Source organism: Sebastes fasciatus, chromosome 24 (assembly GCF_043250625.1).
Source record: "Sebastes fasciatus isolate fSebFas1 chromosome 24, fSebFas1.pri, whole genome shotgun sequence".
In the NCBI taxonomy this organism is placed as follows: domain Eukaryota; kingdom Metazoa; phylum Chordata; class Actinopteri; order Perciformes; family Sebastidae; genus Sebastes; species Sebastes fasciatus.
This window is the reverse complement of record NC_133818.1, coordinates 14,113,314-14,133,175: the sequence shown is the minus strand read 5'-3', so window position 1 is coordinate 14,133,175 and position 19,862 is coordinate 14,113,314. Positions and strand designations below refer to the sequence as shown.

The window sequence follows — 19,862 nt, the reverse complement described above, 5'->3', positions numbered from 1 at the left end:
AACACCAACCAGTCAGGTAAAGACTACTAGTGCTCTTCTGTGCCATCCCCTAGTGGCGCCCTGATACTCGGTCACATAGCCCACGCCTCTTTGTCTACCACAGGGGTCGGCAACCTTTACTATCAAAACATTTGAGCATTGTGATGAAGGTAACACAGCTTATAGTCTAAGTATATAGTATATACTGTAAGTCTAATGCAGTGAGGGCCAAAGTGCAAATGTACTATGGAGTATTAGGGCCACATTGAGGGGAAAAACATCTGAGATTTCCAGGTCATAACTTTAGGAGAAAGAAAGACGTGATATTACGAGAATAACGTCATAGCTTTAGGAGAAAAAAAGACGTAATATTACGAGAATAAAGTCATAACTTTACGAGAAAAAAAGTCGTAATATTACGAGAATAAAGACATAACTTTACAAGAAAAAAGTTGTAATTTACGAGAATAAAGACATAACTTTACAAGAAAAAGTCATAATATTACGAGAATAAAGACATAACTTTACGATAAAAAACGTCGTAATATTACAAGAATGAAGACATAACTTTATGAGAAAAAAAGTTGCAACAGCCTACAAAATGCCATCAGACTGTGCCTCTATAAGCTCTACTCTAGGTGTTTCACTATGTCTCTCCGTAGCATCCTTAGCTGTACATGGACCTTTGCTTTCATGACATAATTGCTTCCGACAATGACAGATGTCAAGCTGTAAAGAATTGCATAACCTCATTTTATAACTAGGAAATATTGTTTAACTTAATTGCAGAATTAATTGAAAATATGTGTAATGTTGCTATAAAGACTTCTTTAAGGCAGATAACTTTTATATTTGACTCCAAATTTGAGTCAGTTGGTATCTTGTGCCTTAAATCAACATCCATCTTAAGTGTGTGTTTCCATAAATGCACATATTTCAATAACAGTGGGCATCATATTTGAATCTGCCTCTGAAAAATGCTGATGCCGGTTATATGTCCTCATTTGTAAATTATTTGTCTTTGACAGACTGTGATGCAGAGCAATTTTCCCATATTTTAATAAAACATTTCCACCTGTTTCTACTAAGCTCAGAGTCAAAAACTTTTTTTTATTGCTGAGGCAGCGAAAGCAAAGATTGGAAAAATGATGACACCAGAATGTTTGCCACTGTACAATAAATGACATTCATAACTGAGAATAATGCTTTTGAATCAACTTAGAGATAGGAACATCCGCAACAAAAGCTTAAGGAAACACACAGATATTTATGATTCAATACAAAATGATACAGAAGTTTTTTGTTCAGCTGTCTTTAAAAAGCAGAGCACACATACAAATCTGTAAATACTCAATTCAGTATTTTGGATGAAGGAAGTAGGTCACCATTATCCTCGAAGACTAGAAAACTTGCAATCATCGCTCTGGGAATACAGCTGCAGTCTCGTCTTCCATGAAGAAGAAACATCTGGAGCCATGAGGAAATCCCCCATTAGTTCAGCAGCTTCGGCCTGAAAGAGTCACACTTCAAATGTCCAGCGATGGAAGAAATAAATCGACTTTATTCTCATTACTGTAAAAAAAGTTGTTGTTTTTGTGTGTAGTATTTTTACATATTAGTAATGTTATTTTTGCTAAAGCACTTTATGTCTTAGTTATTGTTTTATCTGTTACAGAGTAAGAAACAAATCACATAAAAGAAAGTCCTGATAAACTGTCTAAACTAACTTCCATGTACTGAAAACACACTGTCACCTGCCACTCAGCAGGCTGGTTGGGTTCATTATCTCTGAGCAGAGGCAGCTGTGGAGCCTAATTGTCCCTGATGAGGATCAGCTGGTTGAAGCCTATATCTACCCCTGGTTTCAGTGCTCAGATGCTGAATCATTGTCTCTTTGTCAGAGGTAGTGAGAGTGCTGTCCTGTTGTTGCTCTATCTGTATAGGGGGTGTGTGAATCTGCAGAAGTACCACATGAACCTATCTGTGGGATTCTCTCACCATTTAGCTTCTTCTCTTCTCTGGAGTCTCTTAGAGTGGGTTAGGTCTGTGTGGCCTGCCTTCGCTGGTTCTTTTGTTTCATTTATGTTCAAGTCAGCTGCTCGGCATTGGTGTTTTAGTTTAAGTCTTTTAAAGTTATATTGAGTGTATAGGGAGCATTCCTTTTAGGCCTGTTTTCATTTGCTGTTTCCCCTCTCCCTTTGAATCGCTTGCGATTTTAGTGGTTATCCTTCGGGATTAATTTAAAGATTCCCCTGGTCCGCAATTGCATCCCTCTCCCAGTTATTCTGACAATTACGAGAATAAAGTCGTAATATTACGAGATTAAAGTCATAACTTTACGAGAAAAAAACAATAACAAAATTACTACTTTATAAACTTATGACTTTTTTCTCGTAAACCTATGACTTTATTCTCAAACTCTCAGATTTATTTTTTTTCCTCAATGTGGCCCTAATAGTCCTTTGTACCATCGTACCACAGACCTACAACAATGATAATTAAAAATGGTAATGTAAACAAAAAACAACATTCATTTCCATTTTTAAAAGTCTACAGGGAGCCACTGGAGAGGGGCTTTAGAGCCCCATGTGGCTCCGAAGTCGCAGGTTGCTGAACCCTGCTCTAGTGCATTTAGAATGTTTATTGTTGTAGTACTGACCTGTAGCTTTAAATTAAAGTTGCGCTTCCTTTTATAGAAAGTAAATTTAAGTTTGCCCATCTCTCTCTATCCTGGGTACATTTTATTGTTACTCCCTCCATCCCCTGGACGATAAACGGGGAAACGTAACAATTGGGGGCTCGTCCGGGATTTGAACCCAGGACCTCTCAGAGAGGCTGAGTGGACTGGTTCTAGTGGGGACAGAGAGGCTGAGTGGAATGGTTATAGTGGGACAGAGAGGCTGAGTAGACTGGTTATAATGGGACAGAGAGGCTGAGTGGACTGGTTATAGTGGGACAGAGAGGTTATATTATGCCTTTAGAATGAACGTATATGAACGTTACTTCTACTTGAGTAGAGTATTCTGCTAGTCTTACGTATCCGTGGGCGTCTTTGTTAAGCCTGGCAGTAATCCCACCAGTCAGGGCTCTGGGGTTAACCAGCGCTACACTCTGCTGCCTCATCTAACCTTAGTTTTTCTCCTCCTTGCTGATGATATCAACATTTTCCACTCTGGGAGCTGATTAGGCTGCAGTGATGCATGTTTTTCCTCCTGCGGCTGAAGCAGCCCTGACAGCTAAACCAGATTGCTCACAGCGCTCCACGTCGCCGCGATCTCTGTCTTGCTTGTGACCCAGAACCTGCTTGAATACAGTTTGGGAAAGCCTCACATCTTGTGCCCACCTGTTTCCCCCTCGATGCGTGACTGTAGTTTGCTCTCATTACTGAAACAGACAGTCATCAGAAATAAGTAATGCCACGCTTTCGGATGTTTACGCCGGTCATGCACTTTCCTGTGCTTATCTGATCTGACTTAAGATGGTCTATTAAGGAAATTGACATCATAGGAAATTGAAAAAGAAGTGACTATTCAAGGGATTAGTGTTAATCAAGGCATATCTTCTGCTGAGAAGCTTCAGCGAGGGAACCTACTCTGATCACATGGCGCTGTGGCTGATTGACGAATCAAAGACAGTGCGAGGGAGCTCTGGCTGTGGAGAATTTGTGTCCTACAGCAACACCATCAATACATCTGAACATCAAGGCACTTCATGTCTGAGCAACAGAGCAAGTGAATTTGAAGGAGAGTTGAAAGGAGTGCTCCATCAGGAGGCGTTGGCCTCTTTCTTCAGTGCATGCTGCAGACTCCTCGGTAATGAAAGCAGCACTGAGCTAACACCTTTCTTCCTCTGTGGCTGCTGCGATGTCGACAACATTTTCATCAGGCTCAGATTTAAACACTTAAAGTGTGCATGTGCGATATATTGCTGTTTTTGTGAATGCTTGCATTCATATAAATCATGCGATCATCAGTCTCAGTTGCTAAATTGAAAAGAGGTGACACAGCGTTTTGAGGCCTTTATGGTATTTTGTGGTAAAGCCTGACTGCTGACAGTTCAGTCTACTAACATTCTGCAAATCCCATAAGAAGTATCTTCACACCACCAAATACAATGATGTTATCAGCTAGAGATGCACCTATACCCGATACCAGTATCTGGTATTGGGTCCGATACTGTGCTCATGAACTCGTACTCACAAAACGGCTCCGATACAACGGCACCGATACCAATTAACAGAAGCGTGACGTTAACCTCTATGCGGGACTCCCCAGCCTGCCATGTGTCGCTCACACCCTCCAGCTGGCTGTTAACGAGGGTCTTTTGGCACAGAGAAGTACTCGTATCAGTACTCGGTATCGGTGAGTAACCAAATATAAGTACTTGTACTCGGTCTGAAAAATAGTGGTATCAGTGCATCCCTATTATCAGCAGACTGAATGGGCGTTATCAGCGGTTATCACTACCATTCTAATGCTTCACACGGGCCAAACTGCACCTGCTACCACGTTGTGAAAGTGAAAGGTAAACTTAACGTTGTGAATTGAAACAAAACAACTTTGGGTTTAGGCAGCAAAACGACTTGGTTAGGTTCAGGATTAGATCATGGTTTGGGTCAGAATAAGTAGCCTACGTTTGGTACGTAACTTACATAGGTGGCATTAGTTAAAGAAAGGGTCGACGATGTTGGAAAGCTAGCATAATTTGAAAGTAGCAGCGCTTGCGGAGCTCCGTCTAAGGGTAGAGTACGAGCAGGGGAGGCAGGGAGGCATCTGATTGGTTCTTTCCAAGCGGACCTCGACGCAGTGATTGGTAGACGTTTTTGCAGGATCACAGCAGCTACAGATGATGGCTCTTTTCCGGTCCTTTTTCAGAGCTCATCAGTAATGGAGCGCTATCGGGGTCTAAAGACCATTTCAACCAATATATCAAATAGTGTAGCCCGGAGAACATCGTCAACCCTGCCTTTAAGTACGCCAGTTATGTGAATACAGCATCACAGTCGGGTGCGGACCAAAACAACCGGACCGAGGCCTTGTTGAAGAAGCGGTCTTGGTCCTCGATCCAACCCAACTGGAGGAAGCATTGCACCTTTTTTTTTTTTTTATTAAACCAGCTCCCGTATCCAGCTGTGCTTTGAACGGTGCGTCATGGTTTCGTGCTTTTTAAGAACCGTGGTCACATATGTAAAAAGATAATGTTTATTAGAGGCTTAAAGCAACCCACAACAGTTTGTTTCTTCGATGTTAATGTCAACGAACTGCATTTGACCCGCTGCTTTGCTTGAACCGTATAACAGATCCAAAGATTCTCTCAGGTTCCAGCAGCTGTGCAGAAAGCTTTGGACCTTTTGGATCATCTCCCGCTCTGGGAATTAGTGTGTAAGTCTACAGCAGATGTGAACATGTCTGCAGGCCAACATGCGGCTGAATGTTGTTTAATTTATTCGGCCTGGATAGATAGAGAGGATTCACTGTATCGGTATGTAATTTACAAGTTCTGGATGTCAGCAGCAGAAACACAAACTGAAATCCTCTTTTACGAGCTCTCTGAAAAATGTATCTTAACAAGTCATGAGGTCAGGAAGTTGACCTTGAATGTTCCACATGATGCATCTGTCCATTAAATAGAGTGCTTACTTTCTAATTGTGGGGAACTGGTTTTTGGTTTGTGGCCCAGTTTCAATCAGCAGCCTGCCACTGCAGGGACAAACTCCACTCAGCTGCTGCGCCCCACCAGACCAAAAACCCTCCACAGCTGACTGTCATTTACTCTCGCAAATCCCCAATTAGCCTGATCGCAAAAAAAAAATTGTGGTTCATTAGAATCTGAAGTTGAACCGCTGATCAAATTAGCCGAGCGGCTTTAAGCATGAATCAAAATAGTCGTGCGACGGCTCCCGCACAAGATGAGCGGAGGAGGCGGTTCAAAGCTGTTAACCCCAAAAAACATATGGAGATGCTTAGGATTCTCCGACAGCTCACATTTCGTTCTCGTCCCCACTGCGTATATCTGAAGGCAGCTTATATAACAGCTCACTTGCATAGACGTGCAGCCTACACCTGCACACACACATTTTCCTCTTTTCTCTCTCAGCCTCATTCACAATCATCTCCGAATCACAAGCACTCCATCAAGCAGAAAGCTGTGTACTCATCAAGCCACAGAGGAGTTCCAGATGGGGACATTATCAAGGCTATTTGTTCATCTAAACTCACTAGAAGAGGTGGGAGAGGGGGAAGTACTTTAGATGAAAATACAGAATAAACAAGCGAAGGGGAAGAGATGGGGAATAGAAGCCAGGAGCTCCACCAATCCAGACCGAACGGTGCTCCGAGCTCCTGGTCATGGTTTCATCCCACCTTGAGATTTGCGTTGATGTACCCCCACAAAGGTGGCATTTCTTGGAAGCACATGTGGGTGTCAGCCCCACACTGTCAAAACAAACAGACTGGGTCAGTGTGGTGAAATTCTTTATGGGGTCAGTGTGGTGTCAGTGCTGGTTACGTAAGGGAGGCTGAGGCTCTCGCTGAGTTTTAAAGATTACATTCAAACAAACAGCAGATTTTCTTTGTGGTGAAGTTCCCCTCAGGAGGATCCTTTGACTTCTAGCACCATCATCAGGTCAATTTGTTCAATACTTTGGTTTATGACCAAATACCTGCAGAACTAATGACATCCATCAGCCTCAGCTGGACTCAGCTAACTAGTAAATGTTAGCATGCTAACACGTTAAAATGACATGGTAAATATGATACCTGCTAAACATCAGCATGTTAGCATTGTCAGTGCGAGCATTTAGCTCAAATCACCACTGCACCAGCTGATTGAATGTGAGATTCATCAATCAGCGGTTGTCATAGATATGGGTTAGAAGGTGCCTGTTACACCTACCAGTAGGTTCAGAAGGCCGTATGGTCATTTATTCACATGGTTGATCACCGATACGAACACAAGAAGACGACGCCGATGTCGGGAGGAGGTTAGGGTGGATGGATAAGTCAAATAACCTCGGAGACTGCTGTTCTTGTCCCATGTGAGAAGTCAACGTTGACTTATTTCAGCATACTTTCGTTACCTAACAACCATTATTTTAACCCAAACCACGATCTTTCCCTAAACCTAACCAAGTAGTTTTGTTACCTAAACCTAAAGTTTGTTTTTATCAATTCACAGCGTGAAGTTTCACAACGTGGTAGGTTCAGTTTGGCCCGTAAGAAGTATTAAAATGGTAACGATGACCGTTGATATCGCCCATTCAATCGTCTGATAACATTCAAAGTGGGTGACCACTGAGCCAACGTACAGCCTTGGCAGCAAAGACTTCAGGCCGCAGTCTCGTCGATTCATGTGCATCAGTTTACCGGAAACCTGGTTTCAAACTGCTAATTCAACATGCAAGTTCAACAGTAATAATAATAATAATAGCTTGGATTTATATAGCGCCTTTCATGAAACCCAAGGACGCTTAACAAAGTAATAAATAAACACAACAAATGTAACAGAAGCTAGGGGCCATAGGCCTTGGTGAAGAGGTGGGTTTTGAGGAGTCTTTTGAAGGTGTCCAGAGATGGTGCGTTGCGGAGCTCTATGGGGAGAGAGTTCCAAAGTGTGGGGGCTGTCACACTGAAGGCTCTGTCCCCAAAAGTTTGCATTCTTGTGTGAGGGATGGAGAGCTGACCCGTGCCTGAGGATCTAAGGTTCCGGGGCTGTGTGTAAGGGTGGAGGAGGTCAGATAGGTACTGAGGAGCCAGGGCGTTGAGGGATTTGTAGGTGAGGAGGAGGATCTTGTAGGTGATGCGGGACTTGACCGGGAGCCAGTGGAGGTGGATGAGGGTGGATGGTGATGTGCTGCCAGGGCTTGGTGCGGGTGAGAACCCTGGCAGCCGAGTTTTGCACATACTGGAGCCTGTCCAGGGCTTTGCTGGGAACCCCGGACAGAACTCCATTGCAGTAGTCCAAACGGGAGGTGACGAAAGCGTGGATGAGGGTTTCTGCCACAGAGTCAGAGAGTGATTGAGAAACAGTATTCTCCCATCATGCAACACTGTGGGGACATCCACTAAATGCAAGTTCGAATCATTTCATTCTTCTTCTTTTAGGGACAAAACTATTATTTCACCTCTAAATAAAACATTTTTTGTCTGATGTTTTTATCTCCGTTAGAGTATTTCTTATTGAAGGAAAGAATAAAATCATCATTATAACAGCTGATTTAAAGGTCCCATAGTGTAAAAAGTGAGATTTTCAGGCCTTTTACATTATAAAGCAGGTTTAAGTGCTACGTATATAAACACTGTTAAACTATCAAAACGCTCAATATGAGAATATAAGACCTACAACAATGATAAATGAAAGTGTAAACAAAAGGAGAGGGGCTGAAGAGCCGCAGGTTGCTGACCCCTGGTCTATATCAATGTTGACACAATTACCACTGGGGGGCTGACATGACGGACTTCTCCCAGTTAACAGGTTATGCTAAATCACACACAACACAATGCAGGAGTAGACCCCAGTCTGCCAGCTCATCATTACAGGAACTGATTAATCCACATCCAATCTGAGAAAACAGCCCCCACACACACAGACATTGCCGTTCCTTCTGTTGTTGGTTAACCTGGCTTAGAAGCCGTCTTTACCAGCATTATATCAGGAAGCGTCCGCTCTGCAGGGACTGATGCTCTTTCTGATTCCTTTTGCCTTTTCAGAGCTTAATGAATGAGGCGGTCAAGGGAAACCAGCAGCTTATCCCAGATCGGTGCTCGCACTTTAATCTTGATGAATCGGAGTCAAGCGGGAGCCACTCATCCGAGAGCAGCGATGTGCCAGGTTGCCTTTCAAAGCAATCATCATAAGGCCTTTTTTCACTTGCGACACGGCACGGCACAGCACAGCGCCGGCCCGGCCCGGCCTCACCTCCTGCCATTCACTCTGTATTCAGCACACTATCTTTCCTTCACTGTGCCACAACATTATGAGAGGAATGCCTATGAAATGACATGCACCATGTGCCCGGTGGATAAGGATCACACAGCATACTGTTGACTGCAGTCAGACATCTATTAATCTGCCTCCCTGTTTCTCTGATTGGCTGCCATGATGGAGAGAGTTCTCATAGAAGAGCCACAGTGCCCCCTGGCGGAAGACTCAACATTTGTATCTGTGGGATCTATGTGAACTCAAATGACACCAGGAAATAATGTATTTAGTTCCACAAAAAAAACAGTTGAAAAAGAAAAAGAAATTGAAAATATCACATGCTTTATTGCCAACATGGATCCATTTTTACAGAGTGGAGCATTCACAACTTGGAGAATCATTAACTTCAAGTTTTGCTTTTGTAATGCAGCATATTAAAAAGTTATATTTGGTAATGCTTTATTTTAGGAATCCTATAATTTCCTGGAGGGTTTACTGGAAATAATGACGTAATAATCATGAGTTTCTAAGCATATTTTCAGAAGAAGTTCCTTATAAGAACTGTTCTTTAACTTATCTTATTAAAGGGTATTTTTCAACCTGGACCATATTAACAATCTTGTCAAAAATAAGTTCTTATAGTGTACATAACGTTACACCGATGCTCACTTAGGGTTAGGGTTACCGGTTTTGTCCCCATTATTTTGTCCAGCGCGTCAAACCAAGAAAATTTGTCTTTCTCCTTACCAGAACTTCCTGTTTTATTAAGTGCATCGCGCACTTTTATGTACTCCTGGCAAATTTTTTTTTGCCTTAATGCAGCACTGTGCAGCCGACCTCAGAAACCCCATCTCCCGGAGCCGTTTGCTAAAGAGCGAGTCGATTTCGGTATTCTTGTGTGGTTGTCGAAAGTTGCGAGCTCATACAATCATCTGACCAAATCTCTATGAGGCACTGCACCTCCCCACGAGTCCACCTGTAAAATAAAGCCTTACTGAATGTTTCAACATCCTCTTCTTCCATGTCAGTGGTATCGTTCAGTATTGAAATTAATTTATGTTTTGTATTTTATTTTATTAGTTTTTTTTAACTAGTTTCAGTTTAGTTTTAGTCTTAAAGGATATTGTTTTTATTTAGTTTCAGTTTGTGATACTGTAGGTTTATGCAACAGATAATCTAAATCCTGGTATTGCATCTATCAGTTAGGTATTACAAGAATGTATCAGAGCGTAAACAACAAAAGTGGATAAGAAATTCTGACACGGAGCCAAAGTAGAAACGACAACTTTTTACCTGGAGTACTTTAAAAATGTATGTTTAACACGATATAAATGTGCTTCATACAGTACAATATTACAGTACAATTCTTCAATATAAACTTCAAAGATAAAACGTGTGACATTATCAACAGATCCCTATAGAGTGCCATAGTTGTTTCTCAGTTAATCCAGAAAGCGGTCCAGCATCTTCTGGATGTTATGGAAGGCGTCTCTGCCCAGGTAGTCGGCCTGCCCGGCCTCCCACAGCCTGCGCTGCTCCAGCCGCTCCGCCTCTGTCTCTGTCTCTGCCTCTGCCTCTGCCTCGTGCTCTGCCTCCGTCTCTGCCTCCGCCTCTGTGTCTGCAGCCCTCTGCCGTGAGAATAACAAATGAGTCTTCAAAGAAAAACAGCAGGCTGACTCTCAGCTCCTAGTTTTCATCTCTACACACAGACAGAATGTGCAGTTGAGCATTCAAACCAGTAGATTGTCATTATTCTTTCATGCTCGTCTTATGAACACGTTCAACCGACCTGTGTCTTATATTACCTGCAATATCATCTCTCTCAGCTCTGATCCGTGGAGAGTTTCAAGATCAAACCAATTCATAATAAATGAATGCTTTATTAATGGTATAAATCATGCTTAATATGAGTTAATAGGACGCATTAACAAGAGAGCAGCTTTTGGATTATATTACAAATAGTAAAAATAATGACATAATTGCAGACTTTTGATTGATTGACTTATAAATAGTTCTTAATCAGACAGAGATGCCTTCTTCCCTGAGACACACTCTTTTATTGTTTCAAAAACCTACGTACTGATCCATGTCCATCACCTTCAGTTACACAGCAGCACCGTGCTTCTTTATCTCTCATACACAGCACCATATCCGTTTGTGAAAGGAAAATCGAATGACCAAAAGATACACTGACCCTTTTCACATGTTTTCAGTCATTATTTTCCAACATTTATAATGTGTTTAGAATTTCCTTTACACGGCCTTTAACTAATGTGGGAGTGAGGTTGGCGTAGAGGTCAGAAAGGAAACGGTTACGTACAGGATGTGGATGAAAGTCTGAGGAGCGAGCGCTGCCCTCCGACCCCTCTGATTCACAAGCTGGGTCCTGGATCTCCGTCCTCTCAGACGCTCTGGACTCTTCCTCCAATATGTTATCTGTGTGGGAACACTACACACACCATAGTCATGTCAGCCGCTGCAATACATGCTGCTACACTGATGTTGTTAAAAGCGTGAAATACAGCAGCAGAGTGGAGGCTTGATAACACAGTTGATGTATGTTCCTGGCTGCTGTCATACTGGAGGCAGTGTGTCTGTACAAGCTTGTTCAATGCATCAAGTTGAAAGGAATTAAACAAATGACAGAAAGGCAATGAGGAGCTCAGAGGGCCACACAGATAATAGACTCTGTGTTCTGTTGTTCCGCCGCAGTCAAGCACAAACACTCATACATTAACAGGAACGAACGAGAGGCACTCGAGCTGCCTAATAAGCCTCCATAATAATCACCGTGATATATTATAAACACGAGTGGCTATGCTAATAAGGTCATTCATTCAGCTAATTAACGGATTGATATTTCTAATGACTCCTTACTTCGCAGAAGATGTGTGACTTTACATGAACTCTGTGTTTAAAAAGAGGGGGATTGTTTTTCCTTTCTTTTTGGAGCTAGCAGTTTCCCCCTGCTTCCAGTCTTTGTGCTAAGCTAGGCTAACATGACCCATCTCTGTACTGGATGCACACTTTCCAGTATGTCCTGATATGATACGTATCACGATACAATATCGTGATATCGTAAGCAAGGTGATTTTTTTAATCTAATTTTAGAATCCTAAAGGATTCATAAAATCTTTGCCCTCGGCCCTGCCGAGGGCAAAGATAGGGTCTCTTAGGGTTAAAGCAGCATTAGTTGATTTTTTTGGTCACTTTGGGACAAAAAGCTTTCAACACAACTATAGTGTTAGCAAACAGTTTCCTATCTACACATCATACACAGCAACATACATCTGGAGTCGTGTTAGTCCAATAGTTACTCTCCTTTTTGCTCTATTTTGGTCTCCACCCCCAAATATCTGTCCCTTTAGCTGCTAGATGCTCCACTATATGTTCACCAGCTGTCTGCTGCTGGGCAGGTAGGGAACTGTGGGTTTTATCAGAGCTTTGTCACTGAAAACAGCTTCATAAAGGAGTTTGTGGGCTATAAAACCAAAACAACGAGATAAAAGGTGGGGGTGATAATTCTCTGTGAGTTTGTCACGACAAGTAAAATTTGTGATTTGACCCAGAGTTAATGCAACAAGTATTGATCAGTGCAGCTTTACGGATTATAACTTTGGAGATCAAAAACTGCTTTTATTGTATAAAATGTGTAGCAAGATGCTTCAAAATCTGATGTCCTCTATGGGGGAATGGGGGGTTTCCATTATGATGCGGTACAATATAGCCACAACAACATAATATCCAACAGTGACACAAAAGAAGAGCTAGAGTAAAGCTTACTGTCTCTGGTTGAGGCGGTGAATGAAGCCTCTCAGAAGGGGGGGCAAGCAGTGAGTCGGAACCGTCCAGGTTTTCTCTAAATGGCATCTCGGCTTCTCGTTCTTGGATCTGCAGAAACAAGGGGAGGATGTTGAGTGTTTGGAGGGAGGGAGGGCTGGGCAGCCATGTGTGGCGTTTGGCTGTCGGTCTGCATGTTTAAGTTTACAGCCAAACTCTGCAGCTAGCTCCTGTGACTCCAAAACCTCCGACTAAAGAGGGGGAAGTCATCAGTGAAAATGTTCTGCTCGAGTGTTTTGGAGTGGAACCCTGCAGAGCATCCGCCAGACATGGCACACGGTCGGCTTCCTGCACAACAACATGGAGTGGCACTGCTGAACACATAATCAGCAATATATAATATTAACACATAACTCACTCTGGTGATATTCTATATTTTCTCCCATGTGCATTTTCTTCCTCTGTGCCATAGAGCTCCATTTTTGTCCAAAAAACTGGGGAAACGTGTTCCTTTTATCACCATGAACACACACACTGTAGTTGATTTTGCTGCCATCAATACTCACTAGAGCACCAAATGTGGATTTTGTTAGTCCCCAACAAACTGTTTCCTCCTGTTTGAGTTTGATAACTCAACCACGTAGTTTTAAGTCAAATCTAAAAACTGAGTAAACCTACGTTGGTAGCTTATTTTGCAAAGAGACTGCACTTGGGAGTGAGACTTAACAATAATCATTATTAATGATGTAGCTTTAGTTAAATGGGCTCTATGTAAGAATCTGAAATTGCTTTTTGACAGCGCTTGCTCTCCATAGACATTAGCAAATGAACAAAGAGACTCCATTCTCTGAAGTGTCCTATATTTAAACCAGATCATTCTCTCCTATCGGGCCGAGCGTGCAGCCGGTCAGAGATATCTCAGAGATGTTGGGTACCTGTTGTGGTTTCCCTGGTGCCGACGATGCTGTGCAACTGAGGTATTCCTTCCACCACAGAGACACAAACCGTTGCATGGTGTGTGAGCGGCTGTCGTCCCTCTGGCTGCTGCAGCTCCAGGGTTTCACCGCTCCTAAGAAATGGACAATCTTTGCGCCGTGGCCAAACCTGCAGGAACACAACTGTAAGTCCAGGACGTGTGTGCTGAGCAGTGCATCAACCCAAACAGCCCAGTGGTTCTAACAAAGGAAAAGTTGAACGCCACAAGGTGCACACTTTAGGACAAGCTTCCTTTTAACTTTACAGGCCTGTTTTAATGCTTATTACAGCGTACTGTTCAGTTCACCTCCTGGGCACTCCTGGGCTAATGCAAACACATTAGGATACCTCTAATCCACACATAGAGAGAGTGTAAAGAGAGTGGAGCTGTGTTGTGAGACGCAGTAGGACATACTCACTTTTGGAAAGCAGGGAGGTAGCTGTAGAAGGAGCTGGCACTGAGGTTGTAGACAAACGGCAGGTGTTTACGGATGTCTTCCACCAGCCAGCTACTGAAGAAGGAGTTCAACAGGCCCTGGTCTCCTCCTGAGAATGGAAATGAGGAAAACATATGAATAAATGCCATGTCTACATGTAAATAATAGATGAGTTGATCTAAAGTTGAATGTGGGTTCAGAGTAGATGCCTTTAACACACAATGGAAGTCTGGTTATTCCCACTGAGAGGATTAACGTGACCCTTCTGAAACTCCAACACATTCTCTGGCATCATCTTTTAGTTTTGTATGAATGCACTCAGTCACGTCTTCAGTATTCAGAGACATGTAGTCATGGGTTACCATCGAAGCTGCCGTGCTGCAGGGCGTGATCCAGGAGGCAGCTGTGGGTGTGGACGGACGGTCTGAACACGAACACGCCGGAGTTGAAGCAGTCCGGCCAGCCGGGATCGGGAGCCGCCGACAGCTCGTCTCTCTCAAACAGCTCGTCCACGTTACACAGAACCTGAGAGGGACAGGTCGGACAGCATGTGTTAGAGCAGGTGAATGCATTCTGAAGGCTGATTCACTGCGAAGAGACACTGATACTGATAATTAGATGGTTTCATACTAAAAACCCTATATTCATCACCCATGCTTTGAGGCCTACGTGTTTGTCATGCATAGTCTCCAGCGTCGGCGTTAGGGGCGGACCTTGGGGGTCCAGGTCCGTCCAAAAAGGTCACTGTGCCCCCTCAGCTGAATTCTCTCCTGACAAAAAAACTAAACTGACATACGTTTACAGCTTTAAAGGGGACATATCATGCTCATAATCAGGTTCATACTTGTTTTTGGGGGTTCTCCTAGAACATGTTTACATGCTTTAATGTTCAAATAACACATTATTTTTCTCATACTGTCTGTCTGAATATACCTGTATTTACCCTCTGTCAGAAACGCTCCGTTTTAGCGCATTTCTGGAATGGCAACGGAATTGCATTGCTAAGAAACGGCTTTGGTCCATGTTTACTTCCTGTCAGCTGATGTTATTTATAGAACTTAAACCTGCTTTATAATATAAAAGACATGAAAATCTCACTTTTTACAATATGGGATCTTTAAAGACATTGTTTATCCTTTAATTAGTTATGTAACTGGTGAAAGCGGCCCAGTGTTACAGGGTTGCAAAACAATTAACAGATTGTGTATCTGAGTTTATAACCTCTAGTTTTGTGGAAGCCTGAGCCTCTCTTTCATAGTTTATTTCTTTCATGAAACATGATAATGTTAATTATACACTTAATAAAGGCTATGTGAGGTGAAATAAATGCCCGTTCGTTCCTAATGATATGGCGCCGACCCTGATAGTCTCACATAACTAACCTTGGTCAGGTGACCCGTCATTATTTACTTGTTACTGTAAAACAATAACAATAAAAGCGTGAATTGAGGATCAGGGGTAAAGTGACATTTGGTTGATGCACACGTAGATGTCGGTACGTCAGCTCATGTGTGACCTTGAGGCTTGACCTTGTGCTCCCGCTAACTTGACAACATGTTTACACTGAGTCAACAGAGGAAGAGCCCCAGGATGTCCGCTAACGTGCTGCTATTGATTTCAATGACAACATGGAGAACACTGCCCAGCAGTTCACAACATGACCCCTTAAAGAGAATAGAGGCATGTGTTGACTGATAGATAGGGATGTACAGTAGGGTCAACGATGTTCATAGTATCCCTTTATTTAGACAGAGCCATGTGTGTTTGCTTCCAGACACTAGTCCTTTGAAGAGGGATCAAAGCTGTGGGTACCCGCTGACATGCATTTCCATAAAAGTCAGACATTGCGAGCAACAGTTAGAAGGTATTTTCTGCATGGAGCACGTGGCGCTGCCAATGACTTGTTGAGAACATGTGGGGCATCCTTAAAAGGCACTTCTATGAGGGTGGGTGGCCGTATACAACCATTTCTTGTTGCCAGTAGATGGCGTTACCGCCATAACTCAATAATGGCACGTATATCTCTTCAGGCTTGGACTCTTATCCAGCTTGTGAAATATCGGGCAGATCGGACTATGTAAAGTCAAGTAACAACAGCCTCCTGTGTCATGTCCAAGCATCGAAATTCGCCGCGCCGCCACAACAACGCCGTTTCGCGAAAACACAAAAGCTTCACAATTTAGCATGGTGAAGGTGTTGAGATTCTGCTGCCCAACTTTGAGATGGATTTCTTGAATCCTCTAGGAGGAGTATCATAAAGTTGCATACCTGGAAAAGGGACAAAATGGCGTCTTCTCACATGACCTATGACATCCCCGTTCGAGCGATCAAAAATTCCTTTGCAATTTAGCGTCACATTAGTTTGAGGGTTATACCACCCAAATTTGTCGCAAATCCGATAAACACTCTAGGAGGAGTATGTAAAAGTATGCATAAAATACATGAAAAACGCACAAAATTCTAAATGTCTGACTTCCTGATGGGCGGAGCTAATGAAACCAAATGAGGAATATGTCTGAAATAATGTGCGGGATGTGCCTACCAATTTTCATGAATATAGGATCAACTTTGTCAAAAATCTATGGCCTTCCACGCATTAGGAGCCATTGAGGCTCGATGGCAACGCCCGATCCCAATCACTACAGAACTTTGCAATTTTCGCCAGTTCTGACACCGTTGGGTCCCTGGCACTTTCATGCTCGGGCCCTAATAACCTCTCTGAAGGTGAGCAGTGTGGGTATTATTGTGGCTCTTTAGACTGTTATTCTCCTACTGGAGTGAGACATTCAAAAACATTAGCAGTTCCCTTTAAAGTAAATCATCTTCTATAACAGGTTTATAACGCGTAACTAATGCCTTTATTAATGGTCAATAAATCATTATTTATTATGGTAATGACGGAGCGAGGGTTGGCCAGTGGACTGGACCCTGAAGATGTCATTACACGGTTCGGCCACTATGTCAAATTAGCTTCCAGCTGTGGATGAGTTCTGCCCACGTGGAATAAAACTCACTAGAGTTTACTATATTTACCAGAGAGACGGGGGGGGGGGGATTATGTCAATAGTTAACTGTTTGATGAATGGATCTATTTTAGTGTAAGACGGGTGAGAGCATGCCAGGCATGTTGACGTCATCTGGATATCTGCACTGAACCGCTGCAGCGCTGATGTCGGTAACAAATACATTGCATTTCCCATAGCTCCTTCACAATAAAAGTCCAGTGTTTTGCACCATGAAATGTTTGTTTTGCATTAAGACTTAAAGGTCCCATATCGTGCTCATTTTCAGGTTCATACTTGTACTTTGTGTTTCTACTAGAACATGTTTACATGCTGTAATGTTAAAAAATATATATATATTTTCCTTGCACTGTCTGCCTGAATATACCTGTATTTAACCTCTTTCTGAAACGCTCCGTTTTAGCGCATTTCGACAGAATTGCGACAAAATTGCAACAGAATTGCGTTGCTAGGCAACAGCTTGGGTCCATGTTCAGCTGATGACATTCACATACAACCAGGAATAAACTGGGACACGTTTAGAATGTTTATGTTTAAATCTATGTAAAGGGTCTAAATATTGTATATTGTGACATCACAAATGGACAGAAATCCTGACAGCTTGTTTCAAATGCAGAGTTTCTGAATACGGGCTGTGAGTATTTCCATGTGGATTGAGCGTTTTGATACTTTCACAGTATTTATATAGGACTTAAGGCTGCTTTATAATAAAAAAAAACATGCAAATCTCACTTTTTTATAATATGGGACCTTTAATGCCCCATCATTAACAGCTCCAATATGTCTGTAGAACAGTGGCCACTGTAAACAGTGAAGCTAAAATGAGTGAGAAAGTTTCAGCGGGACTCACGAGTGTGTCGGCGTCCAGGAAGACACATTTACTGTAGCGGGTCAGAGACCAGCAGTGGATCTTGGTGAAGGTGATGCCGAGCTCAGGACGTCCCAGCGAGGCCAGGTGGACGCGGTCCTCGCTGTCCATCGGGTCCACCGTGATGACCTCATCGAACACGTCCTCAAGGGCGAGCCTGGTGACACGTAGAAAGATTTCAATAGTTATATATATATATATATATACTGTATATATACATTGTGAGAGAAACGGGATGTATCACCCACCGTGACTGTTCTGAGACGTTTGGTGTTACCATGACGACGATGCTGCGGGTCGTCCCGTGACGCCGTAAACATCTGGCCACTACTGTAGCTCCCTTACAGTATGAGTCTGTGGTTGCCAGGGTGACGAAGGCCTCACCAGCTAGAGAACGGGCAGATAAAAGATGCACTGAGATCAGCTGGGACTGTCATTTTTCAGACTTGTATCAGACATTTTTTGGACTTTTTTTCAGACATTTTTCTGACTTTTTATTGGACATTTTTTGGACAAAACCCCTCACACATTCATATATCTTGAGGTCAGACGTCAAGGTACCCCTTTTGAAAATGGCCATGACAGCTTTTCCTTACCAATATTTAGTGTAAGTTTAACAAGCTAGTAAGACATGGTTGATACCAATGGGTTCATTAGCTTTTCTAGTTTCCTATGATACTAGTATCTTCACTCTAGCGTTAAAAGAGCGTGAGAGCGCTACAACCTCCGAAAGATCAATTACGTTAATGCGTTAAAGAAATTAGAGGCGTTAAAACAAATTTGCTCTTCAGTATCGCGTTAACTTTGATTCAAAATCCATCCTCTTTTCTTCCTGTGAAACTAAATATGACGTTATTTTATTAGATGACAGATTGAGTCACTTCCACCATTTTGGGGCCATAAAGAGAATTTCAATTTTACTCAGATTTCCACAAAAAGATTCTTAATAATGCTTTCAGAAGCCCACATGTGTCCAGACATTAATGAGCTGACATGAAACCACGAGAACAACATGCACAAACCTAAAATGTCTAAATGGCTTTGGCTCCCACTGCAACTCTATATATTATTTTCACACTAAAGGCCACTACGGTTCCTCTGATTGATGCATTTATTTCCAGAATGGTTTTTACCTTTTACCATTAAAACCAGTTCCATGAGGAATATTAAGTGTGTAGTCGTTGCGGAGCCTTGTAACCTGTAGTAACCTGTAGTCTGCAGCCATCTCTGTGCTGTGTGGAGGAGCACACAGTCTATTATATTGTCTATGTCTAGTAATATTATTATTATATGAAGTCAAACTACAGTGTGCTCGACATCAACTCTGAGAGGGAGACCAGAGAGAATCACAATTCTGGTCCAGCTTGTCTTTTACTTCCCCTTTTATTCCTCTATAGAACTCAACAAGTACAATTTGACCTGATACATGTAGATCATTTATATGAAGAGACGTCACCTACCTGACATTTTGGATGTCTTAAATCTTCTGCAGATCCAGGACCTGTATCCACAGAGGAGACGAGGACTGTGTTCGGACTGGTCTGTCCCATACAGGCTGCTGGGAGCCAGTCTGCTGCTACTGGGACCTTAAATATCAGCTCATCTGTTTGTTCCAACTGGTCATTCAACTAGTAGTCAGTGAGCTTTGCCAAGTGTTGTGCAACAGCGTTGACCTCCCGACCCCTGCCCTCCTGTCCCTCTGCTGATGGCTCCTACACACTGTGTGTCCACATGGTCCAGTCACTAATCGTCCTCCCACTGAGCGGTTCCTGTTACACTTTAAAGGAAACAAGCAGATAAACACACAGATGGTAACGTATCCTACTGTATCGTAGGATACAGTCGTGATTTAAATAGTGGCCTATGAATTAAGCTCTGAGT

General features: G+C 42.7%; 1 protein-coding gene and 1 long non-coding RNA gene across 5 annotated transcripts in view; one reads left to right on the top strand and one right to left on the bottom strand.

Moving 5' to 3' along the window:
- LOC141763270 (uncharacterized) overlaps nt 1–1,067 on the top strand; it is a 71,997-nt gene extending 70,930 nt beyond the window's left edge. For all 3 annotated transcript variants that reach the window (XR_012593065.1, XR_012593066.1, XR_012593064.1), the window contains exon 2: nt 298–1,067. This is a non-coding gene — a long non-coding RNA (uncharacterized LOC141763270). The remainder of the gene's footprint in view (nt 1–297) is intronic.
- Nucleotides 1,068–10,099: 9,032 nt separating this feature from the next.
- On the bottom strand, nt 10,100–19,644 carry gyg2 (glycogenin 2). Of its 2 annotated transcripts, none has more exons than XM_074627825.1 (9): nt 19,442–19,644; nt 18,230–18,368; nt 17,964–18,138; nt 14,453–14,615; nt 14,073–14,199; nt 13,614–13,782; nt 12,682–12,789; nt 11,215–11,347; nt 10,100–10,510 (listed from the first exon to the last, which is right to left on the bottom strand). In XM_074627825.1, exons 1-9 carry the CDS (start codon nt 19,446–19,448, stop codon nt 10,341–10,343), a joined length of 1,191 nt encoding a protein of 396 aa, XP_074483926.1. In that variant the 5' UTR covers nt 19,449–19,644; the 3' UTR covers nt 10,100–10,340. The 2 variants fall into 2 exon arrangements, with proteins under 2 accessions (XP_074483926.1, XP_074483925.1); XM_074627824.1 differs by having other exon boundaries at nt 10,277–10,526; nt 11,219–11,347; nt 19,442–19,598.
- Nucleotides 19,645–19,862: the final 218 nt, after the last annotated feature.

Bases quoted from the DNA above. Each gene is read 5' to 3' on its own strand.
- gyg2 (XM_074627824.1), bottom strand. The intron at 18,139-18,229 runs GTGGGTGATACA...ACGTGTCACCAG, and splicing joins AACGTCTCAGAACAGTCACG to GCTCGCCCTTGAGGACGTGT. The intron at 12,790-13,613 runs GTACCCAACATC...TTGTTTCTGCAG, and splicing joins CACCAGGGAAACCACAACAG to ATCCAAGAACGAGAAGCCGA.